This window comes from Harpia harpyja, chromosome 11 (genome assembly GCF_026419915.1).
Source record: "Harpia harpyja isolate bHarHar1 chromosome 11, bHarHar1 primary haplotype, whole genome shotgun sequence".
NCBI lineage: Eukaryota > Metazoa > Chordata > Aves > Accipitriformes > Accipitridae > Harpia > Harpia harpyja.
In genome coordinates, this window is record NC_068950.1 from 260,526 (window position 1) to 284,554 (window position 24,029).

Sequence of the window (24,029 nt, forward strand, 5' to 3'; positions counted from 1 at the left end):
AAAACCCTGGTCAGCCACTGTTCACACTTCAGAATTATTAGTACAGTATGTTATATATAGTTATTGCATACTATACCTTATATTTACCAAAACACACTTTGTTTCTATGCCTCAGAGTCCTGATTTTCTGAGCAGGGACAACACTGCTAGCTAGGAGGGCAGAGTGTGCTTCAATCGGATGCAGATCCCACAGGGTACAGAAGTTGTTCAGCTAAGCGGAAGGAGGGGGAGAGGAGGGACAGGAGTGAAGAAATGCATGCATGACCACCAGAGCTTTTAGGAACAAAATTTATTCCAATTTCAAACAGAGAATTTATTTCAGGAGAAAGATATGAAAATCAATTTCCATCAGATATTTCTGTAATAAGGGTTGTTGCCCAGCAGTCAGAGTGGGATCATTCCAAGAAACAATCACACTCCTGGACTGGAATGAGACAGTTTGGAGCCTGAATAGATCCTGACACTGGGCATCTTATTCAGAAACTCCTTTACCCTACCCTCTTCCCTCCCCCCACCCCAACACGCACAACAATACATGCATTGCAAATGACAAGGTTTAAAAACAGCATTTTATATAGTATCTTTTTAAATAGGATAATGTTTAAATTGTCTTAAATCAGGATCCTATAATATACAAGTATAACCAAATAATTTCCACCACATTGGCACTTGTAAAGAGTCTCTGGCACTACTAAAGAAGGGGCATTGGCACAAACCATACTCTTAAAAAACTGGGTGCTGCATAACACACTTCATCTCTGCTGGACTCTAACAACCTGGGCTCTGTACAGTACAATACAATGGTCAGCACACTCCGGAAGTACTTTTTTTTTTTTTTTTTTTTTTTTAAACCAATAAAACACATGAAGAAAAACCATAGTTGAACGCAAGGCCAACATTGCTAGGAAGCAACAACAAGAGACCAAAGAATCCAGCTCTGGGAGAAGGGGAGACAGGCAGAAAGGGCAGGAGCTATCTGACAAGCTGAAGCAGAAAGGGGCTGTTGCTCACCAGGTAGCCAATCCACACAGAATGGTGCAAAGAAATGGGATGGTCCTCTCCTCACTGACTGACTTTGAGTTTCAAACTTGTTCAGAGCATGTTGGTTTCTTCAGCAGAACAAAGATAAAAAGTGCACAAGGAGCAGAGGTTAGCCAAGAGACCACTTCCTCAGACTCAAGATTCTAGATTCTCTACAAGAACCCAATTCCACCTCCTTTCTGAAGGTCAATCTGTTGTCTCAACCTGTAGAAAATTCTGACTGGCCTCACTTTCAGAAAAGATGATATAGGCAAGTTTGGTTTAAGGTTTGGCACTTTTGCTAGGGCAGGTATTTGCCAAAGGGCCAGCCAACAGAGACACGAACCAGTTCTGCAGGAATGCTTCATTGGCCAAGCTGGAGGCACACAAGCTACTGCTTGCTAAGAAAAGCACGTGCTAACACTGGTATCTTCTCACATACAATATAGTCCACAGACAACTCCAGATTATGTGTACAAGTCTGACCCATTCCTCCCCTAATTCAGAATGAGGTTTCAGGAACTCATGAGACAGCCATCGCATAATGTTCTCCCCTTCCCTTTGTAATATCATTACACCAAGTTAGTTATCAGGCCAACATCTACACCAAGCAGTTGCTTAGTAAGGTACAGCACATGCCTAAATCCTTGTGCCCATAGCCTCCCACAGTTCCCCACAACAATGCAGATTCACTCTGCAAGAGACAGAAGCCAAGATCCCTCCTCCTGTGCCAGGGCAGCAGCTCTTAAAAAAGGGGAGGATACAAAACAAAAAAAAGTTTCTGATTCAAGTGGAAGTACCACCATCATTCACCTCGGAAAAAAAACTTCTGGGAAGTTATTTCCAAGAACCTGTGTATCTCAGTGCCAGGTTTGTTGCTGGCAATAGTTGTAGTGTGAACCATTTACAAGAGGATCACAGAAGCAAGAGGTTGGTGCTGCCATCTGCTTCAGATGAACAGCACTTAGAATACACGAAGATGATTATAAATTCCTCTTTATAGGACAGTTTCTACAAAACGGATCATTTTGGCATAAAGACAAAAAAAGCAGTAAAATTGATGCAAAGCTGTCTGACACATGGGAATCCCTCTCATTCCTCCCAAGTGTTAAATGCAGTCCAGAGCATGGCTAGTCTAAAGAGATGCTGTGTTTCCCTCAGCATCACCACTCAGCCAGACTGGCTCTTCAGCTGTTGGTCCCATGGCTACTGTTCCAACTTGAGCTCTCTAATCACTCTTAGCAGAGCTTGCTTTCTTCTGTAGTGCTCTGAGACGTACAGAGGCTTCCCTCAGCTATTCTGGAAAACAAGAGGGACCTATAAACATAATTACTCAAAATCACATCCCTCCATATTTTAGTGTTCTAGATCAAAGCATCTTAAGCATCTCAAACAGTTAAGATTTACTCTTACATGTTGTGCAAAACACTGATGTAGTGCTCTGTCTACAAAAGAGACAAAATATCAACAGCCCCCTTCAACAGTGCAGCTCATTTAGTCTTTATCTACTGGCAGCCTATTAGCCTTCCAGGGGGCAATCTGGTTGATCCAGAGAATTTGGACCCAATGCTACTTGTTGGAATTGAAACAGAAGCATTAGTGATGGATAAATGACACACATCCAGAGGTGGGTCAGACTTCCCTGTTTCCTATTGACTCCTTGCCTTGCCACTGCAGTTATCTTCCAGGCTGGCAACAGGTCTTCAGCACATTTGTTCACTTGCCTCAGCTCCTGGAAAAAGCTCTCTAATGTGCAAAGGCTTCACATCCTTCTACTTAGTGGAGTTTCATTTGGCATCTAGAATCCAGAATTACTTCCACTCTACCTTCCACCTGCACCAGCAAACCCTGCTGTCTCTGCCTCTACCCTCCTGCTAACCAAAAGTGCAACCACAGCAGGGCTTTCTGGATTCCATAGCAGCCGCGTGCTCCAGCCATGACTACTGTAACTTGATTATCACATGCACCCTGGAGCAAATATGTGTGCAAGTCTTCCAAAGAGGATCCATACTCCTCTAAAGAGAAACACAGCAGCATGTGCCTCAGGGGAATGCATAAGCAGGAGAAAGAGAATTGCCACTCCCTCTAAGAGCTATCCTCAATCTTTTCAAGTAAGAATCCTACCTATATCCCAAAGTTTGTCACCCACCAACTCTGGTCCTTTCTAAAAATCCGCAAGCTGGACAGGACCAAGGAATTCTTACAAAGTCATTCAACACACTGACACAAAATGCAATAAACAAGGCTTTTTTGCTACTAGCAGCAAGAAAAGAACTAGAGGGTGGCACGAGACTAAGATTTTCAATCCAGCCAAAGTTTGATGTTTAAATGCCACAATTACTCAGTGTGCTTTTGATATTTGCTGCATAGAGAAGTTGCTCACTTGATGTCATATACTCTACTCAACAAAACATAGTTTCTCTCTGCAAACTGAGCCTTGTGCGCGTGCGCACATGCGCTTGTGGTATGGGGGGGATGTGTGTATGTGTGTGAAAAAAATAAAACCAAAATAAAATAAAAAAGAACAGTTACAGTCAGGCACTTCCCCAGGCTCAGCAGCTATTGCTCCAAGAGCTTCCATCATTTGTAGTCCATGAACAAAATACAGCAACACATTGCAAACTATGTATAGAACATCAATAATTTAAAAAAAAAAAAAAAAAAAATCACAGTCTCCATACCTTTTATAATTGATAAGAAAAAATAACTCAGAACTAGAACATATAAAGAATGGAAAAGTGATGGCTTTTTTTGTTTTGTTTTGCCTTTTTCTTTTTTTGCACAATAGTTGGAGAGCAATCGCTCCTCCCCAACATTTCATCACAGTGAACCATGGAGCGTGTCCTGGGGAAGGGAAGGGAAGAGGGGGGAAGCAAGCAGGATTAGCAAATTACACCAGAGGCACCCTATAGCACAAGGCAAAGGGACCAGTAGCATTCTGTACTCCCACAGTCCAGTGAATTCACAATCTCAGCTGGAAAGTTATTTTTTTCTATATATACCATGGGAATGAAAGGGGGAAAAAAGAAGTGGCTAAGCAACAAAGGAAAGCTCAAGATGAGACTGCCTTAGCTGTTTGGCAAAAATTAAGAAGTAAGCAAGGTGCTGAAGAAATGAGGCATATCCCCGTTAACTGTGAAATAAAAGCAATTTGTTAAAAATATGAAATCAACTACTCTGTGGACAGAGACATGAGACTCCAGGATAACACTGAGCACTTGCCACTCCACAGATCAGACAATTTGCAATCATTACATCATCAAAAATTAAAACTTTTTTTCCTGTCATATTTAAAATTTCTTTTTTTGTCTTTTCTTCACAATGAAGCCTCTCAAGGGGCCAAGAGCAGAGCAGGTCAAACCAGGTTGTACTCCTTCAGGTTGAGCTGTAGGATGGTGTCCTTGACAGCTGCAAAGACGAAACGGATGTTTTCTGTGTCTGTGGCACATGTGAAGTGAGAATAGATGATTTTATCGCTGTCGGGATTTAAATCCACAAACATCTTGAGAATGAACTCACGGGCTGCCTGTGCATCCCTCTGTGGGCCTGCAGCAAACAAAGAAGCTAGTTAATGGATTTATGCTAAGCACATCCCCCAGTTTGATCCATCAGAATAATTGCTAGCGCACTTTTTCTTACAGGTTACAGAGCTATAAAGAAGAAATTAAGATCATTTGTTGCATAAAAGTCCCAGGACCTGAAGTGTCTTATGCTTTTCAGTTATCTAACCAAAACCTACAAAAGGCATTTTTCCAAGGCTGAGAGTTTTGACAGACACCAAGGCATCATTTCAGACCGTGCTTTGAAATACAGCATTTGGTATAACCCTGTATGTGCTGTGTTCACTAGATAACAGTGACAGATGCTGGATATACATAACACAATGCTCTCCTCTGGAGACAGGATCTATATTTCTTCCTAATATATGGATGGGTCTTATGCGCTGAAGGACACAAGCATACGTTTGGCAAACGAGGGTCATATTCAGCCAAAACTGCACTCTGGCTGGTCAACTCACAGGAGTTAAAAACTGGAATTTTTGCCAGTATTTACTTCATATTGCTGATGACAACTCAGAAAAAAGTCACCTACTGATATTTCTTTCACAGTACTGGTGTTGTCACATTCTCCATGGCAAGGACCGTCTCTTGAGAGGTGGTCTGATGGGCTACCTCCCACTCACAAGCCATGCAGCATCCCTGGAGGAGCTACAGTAAATACCTATATGAAAAAACTGAAAGCATATGACACTTCCTGATGTTGCGATCTCATCTCTAGCTGTTAAGTTATATTAGGAGTATGCACTATTTGACCAATAAGCTCACCAGCCATTCCTAGCCTGTTGCAAAAACGAGATGTTTTCCACCACTGACAATTTCAGAGTGCTTGTGCTTTCAGACAGCAGGGGGCATGAAACTCCAGAAGTGGGAGGACAACTAGTAAGGAGCAATTTCATTAGGTTTAAAAGACCAAAGCTGCTTGCAAAATGGCAATTCTTCCTTTACCTTGTATTTTTAAAGCACATAATGACAGAGTTAATACATGAGAGCATGGCATGAAGTGTGTTGCCTGATCTCATTCTCCACTACTTTTATTTATTTTCAGCCCTGTACAGATGTGTTACCAGCCAACTTTAAATGCACTCAACTGAAGAGCTTGAAATACTATTTTGGCTAAGGAATTCTGTTTCAGATGGGAATTTCTCTGTTTCCCATAGATACTATTTTTCCACAACTGCAGATGGCACACTAATAAAAATTTCATGCTGAGATTCTTCAGCACCATCATTTGAACAGCTTGGGTATTTGACCAGTCAGTTTCTCAGAACAAGGACTCAAGTCACCTCTTGACTAGACAGTTAAAATGCTCAGTATACCAGTAAATCACCACATGTTTATGAAATGGGTTATATGCACAAGTGTACAAGTAGGAAAGTTAGACTTCCACTATTTAATACTCTGAAGTGCATATCGGGGAGGGGGGCGGATGTAATTCATCTAGGAGAGGTTCATTATTTCATCATTTGATCAGATTCCAGTTATCTACATATGATTAAGACATTTTTGTGACATTTTCTCATTGTTGCAGGTATTCCTTCTCAAATTAAGATGTTTTCCCCATCTCTAGATCTGAGTTTTCTTTAAAAACCAAAAAAATTCTAACCAAACAAACTCCACCCCTTCTTCTAGCTACAGAGTGTTCCTCGTTAAAAAACACTTACCATCAAACTCTGGGAAGTAGTCAACAAGGTGGGAATATAGGATCTTGTCTTCCAACAGATCTTTCTTGTTGAGAAAGAGGATAACAGAAGAATTTTGGAACCATGGATAAGTGATAATGGTTCGAAAGAGAGCTTTACTCTCTTCCATCCGGTTCTGAAATAAAAAGAAAGCCTTGTTTTCACATATGAGCACTAAGATGCCTTTCTGCTACCTGCACAGGTACTCAGATCTGTATTGATCCAGCATCTCAGACACCGTACACAGAATACTTTGGCCCCAGGTAGGGTTTGGCTCAAGCTGTGCCAGTAAACAGAAAGGAAATGCAAAATCTGATGGACTCAAGCTTCATTTAATTGGCAAGCCATTCATATCAAAAGGCTTAAAAGTAATTTTATGCTTTGACAGTCATGTGAGAGGACTGACCACAAAGCTTTGTGAACACGTTTCGTCTAGTAGAAAAGGAATAACTGCTGTTTCCTAATGGCATTTTTTTAATCTATTAGCAAGTGCAAAAATTCAGTATTGCACCTTCAAAGAGACCAGTCACGGCACGAAGTAATTTAATGCAGAAAAGAGGAATGGGTGATTTTTAAGAGCATGCCGTCACATTGCACAGTACCTTCCAAGACACACAGAACTCGGCAATTTCAGAGTATTTCAGTATTACTTCAGAAGCACAGATGATTTGAATGCACTGTGCATTTTCCATTATCAGGGACATCATGACCCATTGAGGCTCATGTTCCCTTTGCAATAGGAAGAAGTGAAGGCCAAAACCAACAATATTTGCTAATCCAACTTGGCACCAAGCAGTTTGGTACAAACCTCCAAGAAGCTAGAAAGACATTCCTCCTTTCCTTCCACCCTCCTGCAGAGTTCCCATTCTTTGGCTTACCTCATTATCAGATTCCACCAGAACTTGGTCATATTCACTAAGTGCTACTAAAAACATGATGGAAGTCACATTTTCAAAGCAATGGATCCACTTCCTTCGTTCTGATCTTTGACCTCCAACATCCACCATTCTAAGGAAGAGAAATACATAGAGTATCACAGAAGTAGCTGCAGTTCCCTATCTGAATGCAAAGGGCCAGCATACAATGAGAACGAATGCAGTTCTACCATTCAAGTTAACTGGCATGGGGATGTAATAATATGTGTTTGGTAACAAAACCATCAAGTTACAAAATATCCTGTTCCAGAAATACATCAACTGAAGAGATGGCCATAGGCAAGTGATACCAAATTCAAATCCCAAATATCAGCATTACCCTTTTTATTTGCATTCTGCTGTGGTTTGCTAAGTAGCAGTCCTGAGTCTAAAAAGACAAGTCCTTCAAAACTCTGCCCTGTCAAATGAGCAAACTATATTTTTATTTTTTATTAGAGCATCTGCTTGCCTCAAAACTTCTCTTGCACAGAGAGCTTTCTTTAGTTATTAAACTTTTCTTAGAATGTGCTGTTTAACAGTTACACGCTTCAGCTCCTCAGTTTCAAGTCCCACCTGTATAGTACACCAAAATTATTTTGTCACTCACCTAAAGTGTGAGACACATGGTCCACCTTTGATAAAACCCTATACCTATTTCATAGGTCAGCAAACCAGAACAGGGAAAGTAACTTTCTGTATATCTGTAACTAAATGGTTTAAGAAAGAGGATGCAGGCTTCTTTATTGCTCTCTTGTAATGTCAACACTGCAGCAGAGAAGGGCAGGGAGCATGTAAGTACCAGAGAGCTAGGGAGAAAATTGCTTTGCCATAGACAAGCATGTCGTTGTGCCCCTTATGCCATGCTCGATTGCTGGCTTGAGCCTCCAAATACCATCTATTGCTGCAGCAGCATAGGCAGCAAGTTTTGGTGTTGTCCTGAGAGCACAAGGTAGGCACACAAAACCATCTCTGAAGGCAAATGCTAGATATCACATACAAGGAAGTATTTCTGCACAAAAAGTGGTCTCTTTTTGAAGGAGAAATAAATGGTCAAAGTTGCTTGAGCTAAGCATTCTTAAAGGGAAATAAATTTCAAGTCAAGCACTGCCCAGACCAAGCTTCCCCCACCCCCCCTTGGTGGCTTAAGCTACCAACAGTTCACTCAGCTGCCTCACAAGCCACCACTTCAGCCTCAGATGCCAGCAATGCAATCCTTCCCAGGAAGGACACCAATTCCAGCAAGTTGGTTAGCTGGGCTTTAAGTGTCACTGATTCAAAAGCATGTTCTGTTTTGTGACAGTGTATGCTTCAGCTTGGAGTCTTCCCTTAATCAGAATAAATGTTACACCATCTCCATTACAGGAGCACCTGTCAGCAGTATTTCATAACATCACAGCACATACATCCACTCAGGCCTCACAACTAAGCACCTGGACACTCTAAAGCAATCCTGAACTCATCCTTCCTGAAACTATATCACTCCTCTCTCAGTTCAGCTGTAACATGAATACACTTTCAGTACCTGAAGATAATATTCTCTAGGTCAAAGGGGTACTCTATGATACCGGTTGTAGGAACTCTAACCCGTAGCACATCTTGCTGAGTTGGTAGATATCCTGGGGTAGCGATACGATCCACGTCGCTAAGGTAGCTACAAGAAGCACAATGGAAAAAAAACTACCTTAGGTTGCAGCACATAAATATACAGATTTAAACACTGCTATGTTTAGTCTTTCCCTAGCATAACAAGGAAGTCAGAATTCACCTGAACCATTTAAAATATGATGTGGAAAAATAACAGAATACATCTTTGGGGAACAGTAATTCACCAGCCATCCCCTTTGGAGGATAAACAGATATATTAAGGACAACTTTATCAACTCTGTATAAGAGTGTGGAAGACAATCTTTACTACAAAGTTTAAGTACAGTAGATGCTTATTTTTCAGAATCAAGCCTCATCTGAGGTTTTCTGTTTATAAATGAACCTATGTCACCAGACTTAGATTTTATTAATAATAAATCCATTAAGTTATACATCCATGTACATCTGTAGGCCAAAGGACAAACCTGAAAAGAAAAAGCAACACTTCTGCTGCCTAAGAGCCAGGACCAACACAGACAGCATAAGGTAGAGATTCTAGCCTCAGGTATATCCAGAAGCAGATAGATGTGTGAACAACTGTCTTTATCACTCACCAGAGCACCTCATACCCTCGTGAAAAGTAGCAAATGGTAAGGAATTTCCAGATCCAAATCTATCCCCAAACAAACATAGCTTCCCCCATCTCCGGCAAAGCTCTTTGCCTTTCTGGAGCCAGATTCAAACAAGTTACCAGTTACCTGCTCCCACTGCCCTTTCACCTTAACTTTTCCTAAGGATACTTCTGGGTGATAGATGCAAAGTGCCTTTCTCGTATGTCTATGACTTTTATCCCAACACACATAGCCAACAGAGACTGTGCAGCTTGTCTACAACACTAGCAAGATTCATCTGCCACAATGAAAAAGATAAAAGGCACTTTAAACAAACTATGTAGCGAAATCTACAGCAGTGTTCCTGCGCTTTGAAACAAACTCTAGACTTCAATAAAAAAATTGGACAAGTATTATTTGTTAGACCATCACTACCATCTACCAGTGCATGCCAGTGGTTATATACTTACTATTTAGCTGAGTCGGAAAGCTGATATTCTCTTCTCCTGTCATAACACTCTTGTATTCCAGGGTCGTTCCACAGTGTTTTAATTGCACTTACATATGGCTGCTCAAATGTCATGACCTTTTCTACATCCACTTCCCGGATCAGCACTGCATTGGCCTGGAGATTGAAAAGCATAAAAAAAAAGGCGGGGGGGCAGTGGTCAGGAGCAGGGGGTACCAGTCACAGGCAGGCAGAAAATTCTCAGATGAACTAAATCCTTACATTATGACTTCAAGGATCCACGGGCTGGTTGTGGATCAGGTTGCTAAGACCTGGGTAAACTATACATCTAAGACATAGCAGACATCAGCAAAATTTCCCCAAAGCATCATATGCTTCTTCACAGAATAAGCTGTAAAACAGCAGCAGGTTTCACCTATCATTAGATCACCAGGTGTTTTGAAACACAGTGGTTTCCAAGGCAGAGCATTCACTGTGAAGAACCACAGACTGCCCAACTTCTGAGGAGGTTAAACCGCAGTTGGATAACAAGTAGCTATCTCGAGTTTCTTACAAAAAAATTTTTAAACTACATTTTGAATACCAATAGAGACATTGTTTCAGCGTACTTCAATAATGATCCCTTTTGAGAGGGAAAATAAAAATGCCCACCCTACAAGCTATAAGCAAAGGAAGGACTACAGTCCTACAGGACTACAGCCTGTGGCATCTGTGAGGCTATTATTGACACCAAGCTGCTTTCTGAAATCTTTGGTACACTTGCCGCAGGAAGGGGCTTTTGCCTATACCACCTATACCAGGAAAAATAAAAAACAAGGCCAAGTTCTGCACACGTTATCATAAGTAAAAGTTGGGAGATTATACCTATCAAAACACCTCGACCATGCCCCAGGTAAAGCACAGGCAAGGCAAGCTCCCTCACACCCTGCCTATTCTCATCACTGAGATTGCAGAACCTCTCTAAAGGCAAAAAAGGTGTTCAGGTTCAGGAATTCCTGGTGCACCATCCATCCCCTATAAACAGTTATTAAAAACCCAAGTTACTGTGTGCCAGAACAGATAAAATACAATTTCACTTAAAAATATTAAGGTACTAAGCATTAAAGCAGCAAAACACACTAACAAAATCTAATTTTCTGGTGCACCCTCATCCTCCCCATCCTCCCCCAAAAAAGCTAAAATAATTTAGGCCAGATCTGGCTGAAAAATTTACTCCTAGACCCAAAATCAATAAGCCAGACTTCAGCTCAAATCACACTTCTGTGGTTGAGACCAAAGCTCTTCGAGAAAGGTTTGTACCTTTGGTCAGTACCTATCAGAAAAACTGACATATTGCAGTAAGAGTGATAACTACAAGCAGAGGTGTCTTTTGGGTCCAGCATGTATTTTGTCAGCTTCAAGTTCTGATGTGAATAGCAACTCATGCAAAGAAAAGCCCGACACTGAATCCTTGAAATGAGTAAAAAGGTCACCCCTCCTATACCCTATGTCGTATCCCAAGCCTTTGCTCCCACCACTCACTATGCAGACCAGTGCACAAACCATCCTGAGAAAGTTGCTCTATCCCTTGACACAATCAAGTAAATGGAGTCAGGAATCAACAAAATGTCATAAAAAGCAGTTCTTAAGCACAAAACTTTTATGGGAAGGAGTTCAGAGAGGTTGAGACTGCAATGCAGAAGGACACAAACAGGAACTTAGGAGTCAAACCCTAGAATCCCCATTGCCTAAAGACACATGCAAAAATTGTGAGAAACTTACCTTGTTCTGTTCATATTTGTACAGAATCTTCAGGGTTTCCATGGCCCTGATCATTGACTGCATGGCAGTGAAGATGTTTTGGTACACCAGCTTGGTGAAGCCTTTTTTGTCCTCTTCAGAGTAGCCTGAGCCATGAATTATACGCATTTGCTTAATGAACGTGCTTTTTCCACTCTCCCCAGTGCCTACAGAATGTAAGAGAGAGTTAGGAGTCATCACAAGCAAGGCTTGCTACAGAAGCAAGCAAGCTAACATCAATCACATCATACCCCAAAGTTCCTATTACTATACCTAAGTACACGCTACTTCCAACCACTTTTTTAGCCACTTTCCAGAATATTAAGACAGTCTGAATGGTCCTGCTCAACCCCACTACAAACCTAAGAGCACAGAAGGAAGACATCTTGTCCTTTACATCAGCCTTCAAACACAGCTCCCGTACTTACTCCAAAGCTCACATTACAGCCACTCCCACACGTTCTGCGTCAAAAGGCCCTTGTCCGTCACACCTGACCTATTCCCAGATACTCCAGCAAGATGCTACTACAATCACAGCACCAGCCAGAGAGGGCCCAGATGCACTCTCAAGTTAGTAAGTACTGCAAACTGAGATGATAGTGAGTAGGCCAGGGCAAGTCTATTTGCACAGTAAAGAGCAAATTTTCTTTCGCTGTGATTTGGCACAAAACACTCTTTACCTTATAGACTATGCGTCTTTTCATAGAAAAGAACTGAACACAACAGAAAAATCAACTCTAAAGGAGAATGGAGCTCAATAAACTACTTGCTTATCCATCTGACATGAACAATCCAGTCAGTGCATCTGCCTAGTATCCCAAACTACTGTGCAACCATAACGTTTGCTCTTAAGGACCAAAATTATAATCTTCATTGTGGCAAGATACCTCTAATACTGCTTGCAGCCTCTGGACATTATACAGTTAAAAAACACAACTGAGAGGGAGAATAGAGTAGGATGCTGCTCACAGCTGTCTGCACTCGATAGATCCCTAACAGACAGCAGGCTGCTTAGCAAGGCTACTAGTTCCTTATTACACAGGTTTACTGCCCCAGAGAAGCTGGGTCTTAGAGTAGATGGGAGGGCAAGACACACTCGCACCAATGCCAGAGCATTAAACAGTCCAACCCTTTCAACTCCTGCTTCCCGCACAGTCAGTTGGGCAGGTCCTCCCACTCCTACATTTATGGCCCCAGAAAATTGTCATTTAACATGTGAAGGCCAACAGATGATATAAAAAGACAGTGAGAACTTTCTAACATAGCAAGTATGAGAGAAAAACATCATCAGATAAAGTATCTGTGCCATTACACAGCCTTGTTAAATTCACGATTCAACTGGTATTATGGAAACTACCCAGCAACTTCCATTCTATATATACACACAGTACCTTTTGTGGAAGGGACATATGGGTCAAGTCTTGCATGTGATTAGCATACCTCCACACTTCATCCCACAAGCAACAGCCTAAGCATATACCACTGACACTTCTGCTGAGTACTTTTGTTCAATCTTCTAAAATCTGCTATCAATATGCAGAATATATATATATATAAAAAAAAAAAAAAACCAGCTCTTTTTAATACAGTGGCCCAGCTCACTTGACTACTGAGAGCAAAAACTAAAACGCATCACATAAGTGACAAACCCTTTTGATCTACAGTTACAAATAAACATGCTGGCAGAGGCCTGGCTTTCAGCACAGGAACCACCAGGTACTCGCCTCACACTAGGGCATAGATATATTAAGACAGGATCTCATGCATCACAATACACAATTACTACTCACATGTAGATTCTCAGTTACTCATGTTTATAGTGCCAGGCTAAAAGGCAAACAAACAAATATGCTCAAATAAAAGCAGCAAGCACATAACTAGAAGCAGCATGTTTAAAATAAACAAACTCTCCCCATGTCCAAGAACTGACAGAAATTATGTCAGTATGATTAGAAATCAACATTATAAACACCATTAATATGTAGCAAACTATTTCCATCTCAAACAGAAAGCTACACCATAAATGGGGGGAAAAACTGAAAAGTGAAATCTTTTGTGGTTTCTCTCACTGTGGTGAGAAATACTTCCTTGTCTTTCACCACAGCGACCAAAACTGAGAAGAAAAAAAAAAAGGGGGGGGGGGGGTGTGCTTCAAAGCATTCCAATAATGAAAACGTAAGAGAAACCTCAGCACCAGCCGTTCACTTACTTTAGAACTTAAGAGTTCAAACACAGATTCTTCCTGTCACTCCATCATCACCCATTTTTTAGTTGGGGGGGGGGTGGGTGTGTTTGTTTTTGTTTTTAAAAAAAGGTGCCTCTTGCTTTTACGTACACCATCAACAATACAGCACAGCACTACACCAGAACATTATAAGCTCTGGTGGGTATGGTCTCCTACACTTATAAGAGCACAATAACCTTTTTTTAATATGACAATGTTGAGACAAGGAGATACTCTGAATTCAACATGTCTTCTGTCAACATGTGAAAGTGGCAGAGTTTACAGTAAGTTATTAATGACCCCCAAGTACCTGACAGGCACTTGTAAATACATTACTCAGTCAACAGTATCCCCTGCTTAATCACAAGTTATTTTTGTATGAAATATTATCCCCTCTCCCCACACAATAAAAAGACAAATGACTACCTTATACTAGAGGGCAATGTCCAATACCTTAAAATTAAATTTCTTACTACCAGATTCATCATTCATTAGCACTGTTATTCTTCACCCCAATTTTCTGTTTTAAGCTTCAACAAATAACTGTCACTAGATGTAGTGACAAGAAAAATTACCAGAGTTTCTACAAGGCAGAAACTCCCTCCACACCTGCACTCTTTCCAAAATTTTGAAGATTTGGGAAAGCCCTCTCACTAATACAATCACTAATACTTGCGAATGCAAGAACTCCACATAATAGGAGCAAGATAGAAGAAATCCCCACAAGCAGTTATGTCAGGGATAGGGAACACACATTACCTGCCACAACTTAAGGTGGGCAATGTGATGTATCCAGTGAAAAGCATCCAGCAAACACATCCTAAAACTAGTATTGCTTATCCAGTATTAACCACCTCATATAGATTTTTTTTTTTTGTAAATCTGATGCTGAATCTTACTTAACTGTATCTTTTAGAAAAGCAGAAAGGATTCTTGAGCAATTTGAATTATTTCTAATGTGATATCTTTAGATCCAGTGGGATCTTCTTAACCCAGATCTATCCTATGGTGCCAACCTATTTTGAAACAGCTGCTTCTGTGGGACTGCTTTAGGGAAGCATGAGAGTGTGAGACACATTCCCTCATCTACAAGAAGCCTTGCAGAAACTGACACAGCATCTTCAAAGCCCACAAACATCAAGCCCTCAATTCTACCTTTCACCCGAAGAACAGCAACATGTTAATCGCCAAGGATTCATGGTGAGAAGGAAAGCCCTGGCCTTCACTTAACAATTATCACTGTGCCAACAATGTCAGTATTGCAGACCCCCAAAGGACCGGACAGACACAGCCTCACTTCACTTGTGTAATGTTTTACATTTGTTTTCACATGGATTGTCCTAATTCTTCACCTGTACCTTAATGGCTTGCCAACTCACGACAGACCCCAAGTGAATAAGCTCAATCCATCAGATCTGCTTTGTATTTCAGCTTAAGATGATACAGTATTTAAGACACAAAGCAGGATACATACGCTAGCAATGACAAATCACAGTACGCATGAAAACTGTAACTTAAGTTTAAATTTGAGGGCTACCTGGACATGAACATCAAAATCCCTGCTGAAGAAGGATATAAATGCCTGAAATCTTAGCTGGCTGCTCTTGTAACTGATTACCCATCCCTATAAACCTTATCTAAACACGGAACAGTTATCCATCTGCACAACCACAGAACACTACTACGTTTCCATCTGAACACCTACATCCTTATTGCTGCACAGGTGATTTCTACCTCTGAAGGTAATGCTAAACACTATAGCCATTTCCTCATCAGACACAGAACTCGTGCATTCTTACTGTTTCATCTCCCTTCAGAGTCACTACACCAAGCTGCTAACCCTGCGGGCCCTCCCAGGACTGCGCAAGGGGAACTCTGTGGTTTAGGAGCTGGAGGCCAATTTTTCCACAGATATTCACTCAAGGCCCAGAAGTTCACTGACAACACCACAAAGCATCACCTCCATCAGCAAACGTTCACACGCTAATAAAGGCCAGCGTTTCCTCGAGACAATTTTCTGGCGCGTGTGTGCGTGCCCGCATTCAGAACCACTCATTTCAGCTTCATAGTTCCTGCTTATGTCAAAATCCATCTTGACAGAGAACGCATCACAAAAAAAACAAACAAAGGGCAGCCAATGAGACGGCCAGCCCCGGCACCGATAGGAAGGCCACCCCTAGCGCAAGGCTCCGAGGCGGGGATCACTGGTGGCTCCCACCGCTTCCCCACCACGCCCGCTCCCTGCCACGGCCCGGCCGCGGCGGGGCCGCGCAGCCACCCGGACCTGTCAAGCCCCGCGGCAGCCGCGAGCCCGGGGCCGGCCGGGCGGGCCAGGCTCCACGGCGGGAGCGGCGGCCCCGCGGGCTGGGCCAGGCCGGTCCCCGGCGCTCCTCACCCAGCAGCAGCAGCTTCAGCTCGCGGCGGGCGTCGCGCTTGTCCCTCCGCAGCTGCTTCTCGATCTCAGCGTTGATGCGCTTCGACTCCTTCACCTCGTCGCTCAGGCAACAGGCCATCATGGACTCCAGAGTCATGGTCGCGGCGCGGCCGGGACGCCCCCGCCCACCCCCCACCCCCCCCGGCACCGACCACCGTCCTCCGCACGGCCGGGAGCCCGGCCCGGCCCGGCCCGGCCCCGCGCCCGGCACCCCCTTCCCTTCCCTTCCCTCCCCACCCCACCCTACCCTCCCTCCCTCCGCGGCGCCGGCCCGGCCCCGGCCTCGACTCCTGCGGCCGGGCCTAGTGCCGCCGCCGCCCCCCTCAGCGCGCTGCCCTCGACCGGCTGCGCCGCCCGCCGCTCCCTCCTCACACAGCCCCGCCGAGCCAGCGACCAGCTGGCGCAACCCAACCCGCTGCCGCCGAAAACAAGCACTGACTGACAGCCGCCGGCGCCACTAGCAGAGCGCGGAGCGCGGCGCGGCGGCACTGGGCCGGCGGGGCGGGGCGCCGCGGCCAACCGGAGCGCAAGTTTGGTTGGCCGGTCGGGAGCGGGGAGGGGCGCGCGGACGCGCTTTCCCAGAGCGGGGCGGGGCCGCCGGGCATTGTGGGACGGTGGCGGACCGGGGCGCCCATCGCGGGCTGGGCCGGGCCGGGGCGAGGGGGCGGCCGGCGCGGGGGCGGGCCGGGGGCCTCGTCGCGGCGCTAACACCGCGCCGCCCCCCCGCTCGCCGCGGGCCCGCGGCCTGGCCCCGCCGGGCCGTTGGGGCCGCTAGGACGGCGGCGCAGGGCGGGCCCGCGGCCCTGGGCGTTGCGGCACTTCCCACACCTCTCGGGGCCCACCCGCCATACGGGGGTGCCCTGCGCCGCCTCGGCGGAGCCAGCCAGGCCTGGCCCTGCTCGGGGGAGGGCCCACCTCAGCTGTCGGCCCTGCAGACCCAGCCAGCCCGGCCTCCCTCTGCCGCCCACGGCTGCGGCAGTCCTCGATGCAGAGGAGAAAAAAGACGAGGCGCAGAAGTGCCAGCCCAGCGCTCCCAGGCTCTGGCTGCTGCTGTCTCCCGACTACATCCCACCAGAGCCGAGCCAGACAGGGACAGAGCCTGTCAGCTAAGCTCCCTAGATGCCACCTCCAAGTCCTCCCTCGTTCTGCCTCTCTCCAGACAGGGCTCTCAAAGCTGTCTTTAACACTGGTTTCCCCATTGCTTCTTACTAGGTCCCAGTTGCCTGTAACAGGTACCCCAACCAGCAGGCTGATGCACCCCATCCAAGCCACAGCCCCGTGTTCATCCTTTCGCTGACAGTGGAGCTTTGTCTTTCTGAGCAAGCCTGCCATGCCACACAGGAACCTGCCCCCAGCAGAAGACCTGGCCCCTGGACTCCCCTCACACACACACCGCTTGGTGAGCACCTATGGCTGCACACGCATCACCTTGCCTTGCATGGCTGCCTGGGACCTCCCAGCTCTGCTTTTCTGTCTGCAGAGTCAGCTTCCCAATCACAGGTCATCCCCAACCCTTCCAGAAGAGGGGTAGCAGCAGCTGGAGGTAGGCAGGGGAGGGAGGGTGTCAAACAGACCAGCCAAGTCCCATCCTTGTATCCCAGCCACCCCAGGACCATTTTCCTTGCGTCAAGCATTACCCACAGAGCCGCAGGTGCTGACAGGGACTTAGGACCTGGTGCCAGGGTGCCCCAGCCACCCATGTGCTCTCCCCATAGCCCTCCATACAGAAAGAAAGAATTCTGGACATTCAGAAGATTCTTTTCTTCCATGGCCAAATCATGCAGCAGCAGATGCTGCCAAAATCCACATGCTGCAGCTCCCACCTTCCTTTCAGATGGATGCCAGGCCAACAGCTGTTACAAGCTATACTGGGATGGTCGTGTATCCTGATTCAGCAGGGCCACTCCATCCCAGCCCTATGGATCTGTAAGTGCTTTAGTACATGCCTCTCATTTCAAATCTCTCCTCCCAGAAGGAGGGGAGTAGGCAAAGCATAATCCACATGGCAAGGTAAACAGATGCACACTTAACTTTCCAAAGGAGAAGTCTCTTCCCACCTTCCTCTCTCCCTGCTAGTCTTGGTTTCTCTTGCTCCATCTGGTGTTGTTTCTTTGTCTCACTTTCAACTCCCTTAACCCCTCAGTTTACCCAGTCTCTTGTTCTTCTTTTTGCAGGTGCTTCTGCTGGTGTTTTGGAGTCCTTAGGGACACCCAGCTCCAACACTGCCCATTCTGTCTGCTTGCAGTGTGTTCCCACACCTCCTGGGGTGGGCTCACTCCCCTTTCCTAGTCTACTCTGCCTGGAGGTCTGTATGTAACCAGTATTTTTAAAGGTCCAAAAAAGCAGAATAGAGCTGTTACATACCTGCCTTGTCACCTGCCTCGCTTGTGCCATGGCTTGCCAGACCCTGCCTCACAGCAGCCTGGCTGACAGAAACACAAGATACTAACAAACAACAGGTACTGTTTTCCACTTAAATTCCAGATGCTCCTCTTATACCTGTGAGCTCTTGGCCTCAATTAAAAGAAGATTCTAGTTTTTTTTTTTTAGCGGTCTTTCCATAGTGTGGCCTTTCACAGCATCGATACTCACCTCCCATTCCTATGTTCTCTTACTTTCTCTTCCAGATGCTCCACAGCTGAGAAAGGACTGCTACTCCCTCATTACTGATCCCTGGTGAATGAGGTGTAGTAATTTTGCTTTGGCAGCTGAAAATTATTCTACAGATAGAGGTGCTCAGGACATCCAGAATCAAAGTCACAGTGGGCTGCTCTGTGTGACCTTCTGCCCCTTGGAACTCTATGGATGGTGCTTAAGGAGGCAGGAAGACTTAAGTTCCTACAACCCCTGCAACACTGCTCTGACTTTAGGCAAGTCACTTATCCTCTTTGCATGTCCTCAGGCTGCAAGTGCAAGATAGCTACTGTGTCTCAGGACCATGCTAAAGAGTTCTCTAGTTAGGATTGCCAGGCTGCTTTGAACCACAAGGTGCTATATGCTAGAGGCTATTGTTTTGGTTATCTTCCCCTGGGCAGGATCAAAATCTAAAGGCCAGAAGATCCTGAAGAAACTTTCACAGCTTGCCAAAAGGAGTAACAAAATTTGCATCCATCCTCTGGACCACTTGCTTGGTTTCTGCTAACAGATATCAGTTCTGATTAATCCTGATCAAACTATCAATTTAAGGATGACAGAACTGGTAGTCTCCAAGCAACAATAGTCTGTCCACTCCTCCTGTTTCTGCCCTAATGGAAAAGTTTCAGTGCTCAGAGGGCTCAGCTAGAAAACACGAGACCTGGGATTTCCCTCAGCTTTGTCACCATTGTGCTATGCAATTCCCCAAGCCCGTCTCCATTTCCCTGCCCCACCTGGGTTGCTGTGTCTAGTCTCAGATGTTCAACTCCTTACCTTTCTCTCCCTTCACCCTTCCCTCGCAGCCTCTCACAACTGCTGCTGTCAGCAGATGTCACTGACTTCCAGGCATCCTCCCCAGTCCCCTACTGCTACATGCTCTCTGATAGTATTTGCTCTGATCGGCAGCTGCTTGCCTAAGCAGGGGAATTCCTGCCAATCTGTCTAGCCCCACCTCTATTCTCCAGCAGGCGGGGTGGGGGGGGGGGGAATCCTTGTGTTTTTTGTGGCTTCCCAAGTTCTGCATGAAGGACTTAATGAGCAGCATTTCCCAGAAAGCTGATCCTGAACATGTCAGGCCACTTCAGAGGAACTACTTCCACAGCCCACATTTGCAGCAGTTAATATTAAGCACAATGATGACCTCCATTCATTTGTAGAAAGGAAGGGCCCAGCCCTTGTAAAGGGTGTTCAGTCACTGGCCCCATCAGGATACCAGCACACCTTGCTGGACAGCATTGCAGACATTTCAAAGTCCCATTCCCTTTGTCCATTCTGGCCCCATTTCTTAGGTGCTTTTGAGTTCCAGATGCTCAAGAGCAGAGGGGAGCAGGGACAGCCCAGCTGCATTTTGCTGCAGCTGCTTGATCAACAACTTAATCGAGGAAAATTTTCATTACTTAAAAAAAAGCAGCTTGCAACCAGACAATGAGAACTGTTCCCATCTTAAAGCAGGAAGCAGGTGCTCTGAGCACAGGGTCCCCAGTTCAGCTGCACACACACACAGAGATATTCTGGAAGCCAAGCACATGTCCCTTTTAGCACATACTTTGCTGAATCGGGACCCTGATTACATCTTCTGCTTTGCGATTATTTCATGAGTTGCAGAACCATTACCTTCAGCTGTTGGAAAGAACTAGTTACTACAATTCACCTCTCAGGTGAGCTTTCAGCAGCAGAGGTGGTGCAGGGTTATAGATTCCCCCCCACCCCCCAACTTCGGGGTGACATTTTCTGTCAGCTGGAAGTGCCCTGCTGCCAGTCAACTTTTTATACCTTCTAGCTGTTGGAAAAATGCAGCATAGGGTTTCACTCCTCAGTGTCTCTCCAGGAACTGACAATCCCATGGAGCTGAGCTAGAATCTCATTTCCCAAGTAAGGAGGCACCCAGTGTGTGACGGGTACCCCTTCCCAAGAAGCAGGATGGGAGAGCAGGGGGGATCACAAGCAGGCACTGGTAGCTGTCTCCTAGTAGTCTGAAGGAAAGGCAAATGGCTCAGAGTACACAGCAAGACCAAAACAAAAGGGGGAACATCACCGGGGAAAAGAAGGGAGGAGGAGAAAGCAGAGAGGTGGTCTGCAAGAGGCAAGAGAGAAAGTGAAGACAGCTGGTGCGTTGCTGTCACAAAGTCTTTGCCAGGAGCAGCCCACCGGGCGCTTCCAGCCTTGCGGCAGAAACGCAGCAGCTGACGCAGGCGCCTGGTTTAAGCCTCAGACCCGAAGCGAAACCCCTTCTCCCCAGGCATCCCCCAGAACAAGCCCCGGTGACCGCCGCCTCCCACTGCCGTGCCTCGGCTCGGCTCCCCCACGGGGGCCGGGGCGGAGCGCGGCGGTGCCGGGAAGGGCCCGGGTCCCCACGGCCGTGCCCGCGGGCACGCCGCGCCGCTCCCACGGGCTGCGAGCGCGGCCGAGGGGCGCCGGGGCCCCGGGCGGGCAGGCCCGGGCCCCGGAGGCCCCGGCCGGGCCCCGCCTGCTGACCGAGGCGCGGGCGGCGCCGCCGGGCCCCGGGGCCGCGCTCGGCAGAGGGCGGCAGCGGAGCGGGCGCCGCGCCCCGCGGGAGCCTGCCCCGGCACAAGAGCCGGCGCCGGACTCCGCCCGCACACGCCGCTTGCGAGCGCCCGAGGCCGCGCACCCATCGCCCCGGGACCCCCCAGCTCCGCTCCTCCACCCGCAGAGTCAGCTTCCCGACCGCCGCCTGCCCCCGACTGCTCCAGAAGAGGGGTGGCAGCAGCTGGAGGTGGGAGAGAAATCGAATCAGAGCGGCCGAGTCCCATCCCTGTATCTCAGTCACCCCAGGACCGCTTTCCTTGGGTCAGGCGTTACCCGCAGAGCAGCGGGTACCGACAGGGACTGGGGACCCGGTGCCAGAGCGCCCCGGCCAGCCACGTGCTCTCCCCATAACCCTCCGTGCAGCGCCCCAGAGCCAATACCCAGCTCACCCCTTTCACAGACCCACCTTCTAGCCAGCCAGAGGAGTTTGATGAGCTGCCCCCAGCCCCATGCTACAGGTCTGAGAGTCAAAATACCTTCTGAATTTCACAGCAGAGCTTTGCTACCTGCTGAGCCCTCTGCTAGGATGCAAGGCTCTCATTAAAGCTGGGTGGTGGGAGGAACAGGACACAACACTCTCCTCTTCAATTTGGACTTCATGCTGCTCACCATTTTCCATTTTAAAAACAACAGTTTAAAGCCCCTCCCAAGTGTTTCTGTAGCCTCACACCTGCTCCCTTCCTTTTTCATCCCTTTCAAGGTTTCCTGTCTACACCTGCAGCAGCAGCAGCATTTCCCTCATGCCATCTTGACATCAGTTAGACACTACCCTGAGCTCTCATCAGCAGTAACGAGCGGCCAGGACCACTGGGATCACTGAAGTAGTCTCTGGAACAGAGCAAGGAGAAGGGATTGCAGCAGGTCTGGGAGCATCCCTCATGCATGCAGCAGAGCTGTGCCACCAGCCAGGTCAGCCCCACAGGGCCAGGCAGACCAGCCACCAAACCACCTGGTGAGGACTGCACAGGGACAGTTGAATTCCTGGTGTGTACAGGTGCTTAAGGACCAAAGCAAGGCAAAACAACTCCTGCCCAGGTGCTTGAGAGGACACTTGATCTATTTCTCATTTGTGTGTTTTTAAAATGAGCTCACAATTAAGGGCCAGAGCATGCTTTCCATCCAGCTTGGAGACCTGCTGGCCATAATCTGCAGGCTTAGGGGTAATGGGGTCACCTACAGTTACTGGGTGGGATTAATTTTTTTTTTTAAAAACAAAGCCCATTCCCTCCCCAGCTGTAAACACTAGGCCTATGACTCCCACTCCGAGTTCTCCCCTTCTCACAGAGGTTCGCCACTGCTCCTTGGACTCCCCTCTCTTCTGCCTGCTTTTGCCATGCACCCTGACTCCTCTTTGGCCTGTCTGCCTTTCAGCCCCAACCCTTGCCAGCACCCTGGGAGCTGCCCAAGTCCTCAAAGGCACAACTGCAAGCTCCCACCATCACGGGACAATAGTTACTCCAGCGTTCAGCCCTTCTCCTTGGGCAGACTGAAGTAGCATGACATGCAATCTTGCTGTGTCAAATACCCTCCCTACTTAATCTGCAGCGACATTCAAAGCACGTGGAAAGGCAAGTGCATCCCTTCCTCCCCAAACTCTCTGCCATCACTCCCCTGAACAGGGACACAGGTTCCCCAGGGAAGGAGCTGCATACCCAGTACTTTCTGTGGGGCAGGCCACAATGGCAAGGCTGCATTAGAAAATACCAGGGCCTTTGCATCATGTCTGTGATGCTGAGGACCTGTTCCAGCATCAGTGGCACATTCTGGGTTCATGCCAGCAGAACCGTCACTCCTGAGAGCACAACACCAACACTGAGAGGGCTTTCTGATCCAAGGAGGACAGAGGCAGAGCCATTACAGAGAAGCAGGAGAAGCCAGGGCCAACAGAAAACAGGGCATGTTTTCCAACGGGGAGGAGGAAAGGGTCACTGGGTGGTCCAGAGGTGCCTACCAAGAGCCAAGGAGAGGACAAACTGGGTCAGGTCAGCCCGTGCCAGACACCCACATGTGCCAGCAGGTCACAGCTAGGCTGGTCTCACAGCACCTCATCCTGAGCACACCCCTTCTCCCATGGCACCCTGCAACTGCCTTACCTCAGTCTGCCCAGCACCACTACCAGCTCTGGGCATGCGACCACCTCCATCCAGACCCATCAGCCCCAGCACACCGCAAGGAGCACGGAACACCCACTGCCAGCCTCGCCTCCCACAGGAGGGCACTAGCAAGCCACAGGCCCACAAAGATGTCGCCAGCCTGTCTCCGGCCAGCTCCACCCCTTTAACACCTCCTTCCCCTCCTGACCCAGGTGTTTCAGGTCAGGATCGGGCCCCTGCCGCTCTCTAACCCCTTCCTGGCCAGCGCATGCTCTGCAGTTCCCATTGCATGCCAGCACAGCTTTTATAGTAAGGAAAAGGAAAGCAATGTATCGTTTGATAAATGAAAGCACCTTTATACCAGTAAAATCATGACAGTAGTGCTAACCTTGCATAAGCTGGGACTCCCCCCCAATCAGCTCTTTCATCTCTTTCCCTGTGCTGCAGGTCCCAGTCTGTAAATGCTGCCCAGGAAGCCCCA

General features: G+C 47.0%; 1 protein-coding gene across 2 annotated transcripts; it reads right to left on the reverse strand.

Moving 5' to 3' along the window:
- Positions 1-274: 274 nt before the first annotated feature.
- Positions 275-23,567, reverse strand: GNA11 (G protein subunit alpha 11). Of its 2 annotated transcripts, none has more exons than XM_052801253.1 (7): positions 23,549-23,567; positions 11,599-11,783; positions 9,839-9,993; positions 8,696-8,824; positions 7,138-7,267; positions 6,242-6,395; positions 275-4,566 (listed from the first exon to the last, which is right to left on the reverse strand). In XM_052801253.1, the coding sequence occupies exons 2-7, from the start codon at positions 11,743-11,745 to the stop codon at positions 4,376-4,378; spliced, it is 906 nt and encodes a 301-aa protein (XP_052657213.1). In that variant the 5' UTR covers positions 11,746-11,783; positions 23,549-23,567; the 3' UTR covers positions 275-4,375. The 2 variants fall into 2 exon arrangements, with proteins under 2 accessions (XP_052657213.1, XP_052657212.1); XM_052801252.1 differs by lacking the exon at positions 23,549-23,567 and adding an exon at positions 16,236-16,435.
- Between the last annotated feature and the right edge of the window lie 462 nt (positions 23,568-24,029).

What these genes read in the sequence shown, in the direction of transcription:
- GNA11 (XM_052801252.1), bottom strand. Translation starts at nt 16,371, where the DNA reads ATGACTCTGGAGTCCATGATGGCCTGTTGCCTGAGCGACGAGGTGAAG. An exon ending in ACAAATATGAACAGAACAAG is followed by an intron (nt 9,994 to 11,598) that starts GTAAGTTTCTCA and finishes TTCAATCTCCAG; the next exon opens with GCCAATGCAGTGCTGATCCG. An exon ending in CTACTTCCCAGAGTTTGATG is followed by an intron (nt 4,567 to 6,241) that starts GTAAGTGTTTTT and finishes TGTTTGCTGCAG; the next exon opens with GCCCACAGAGGGATGCACAG.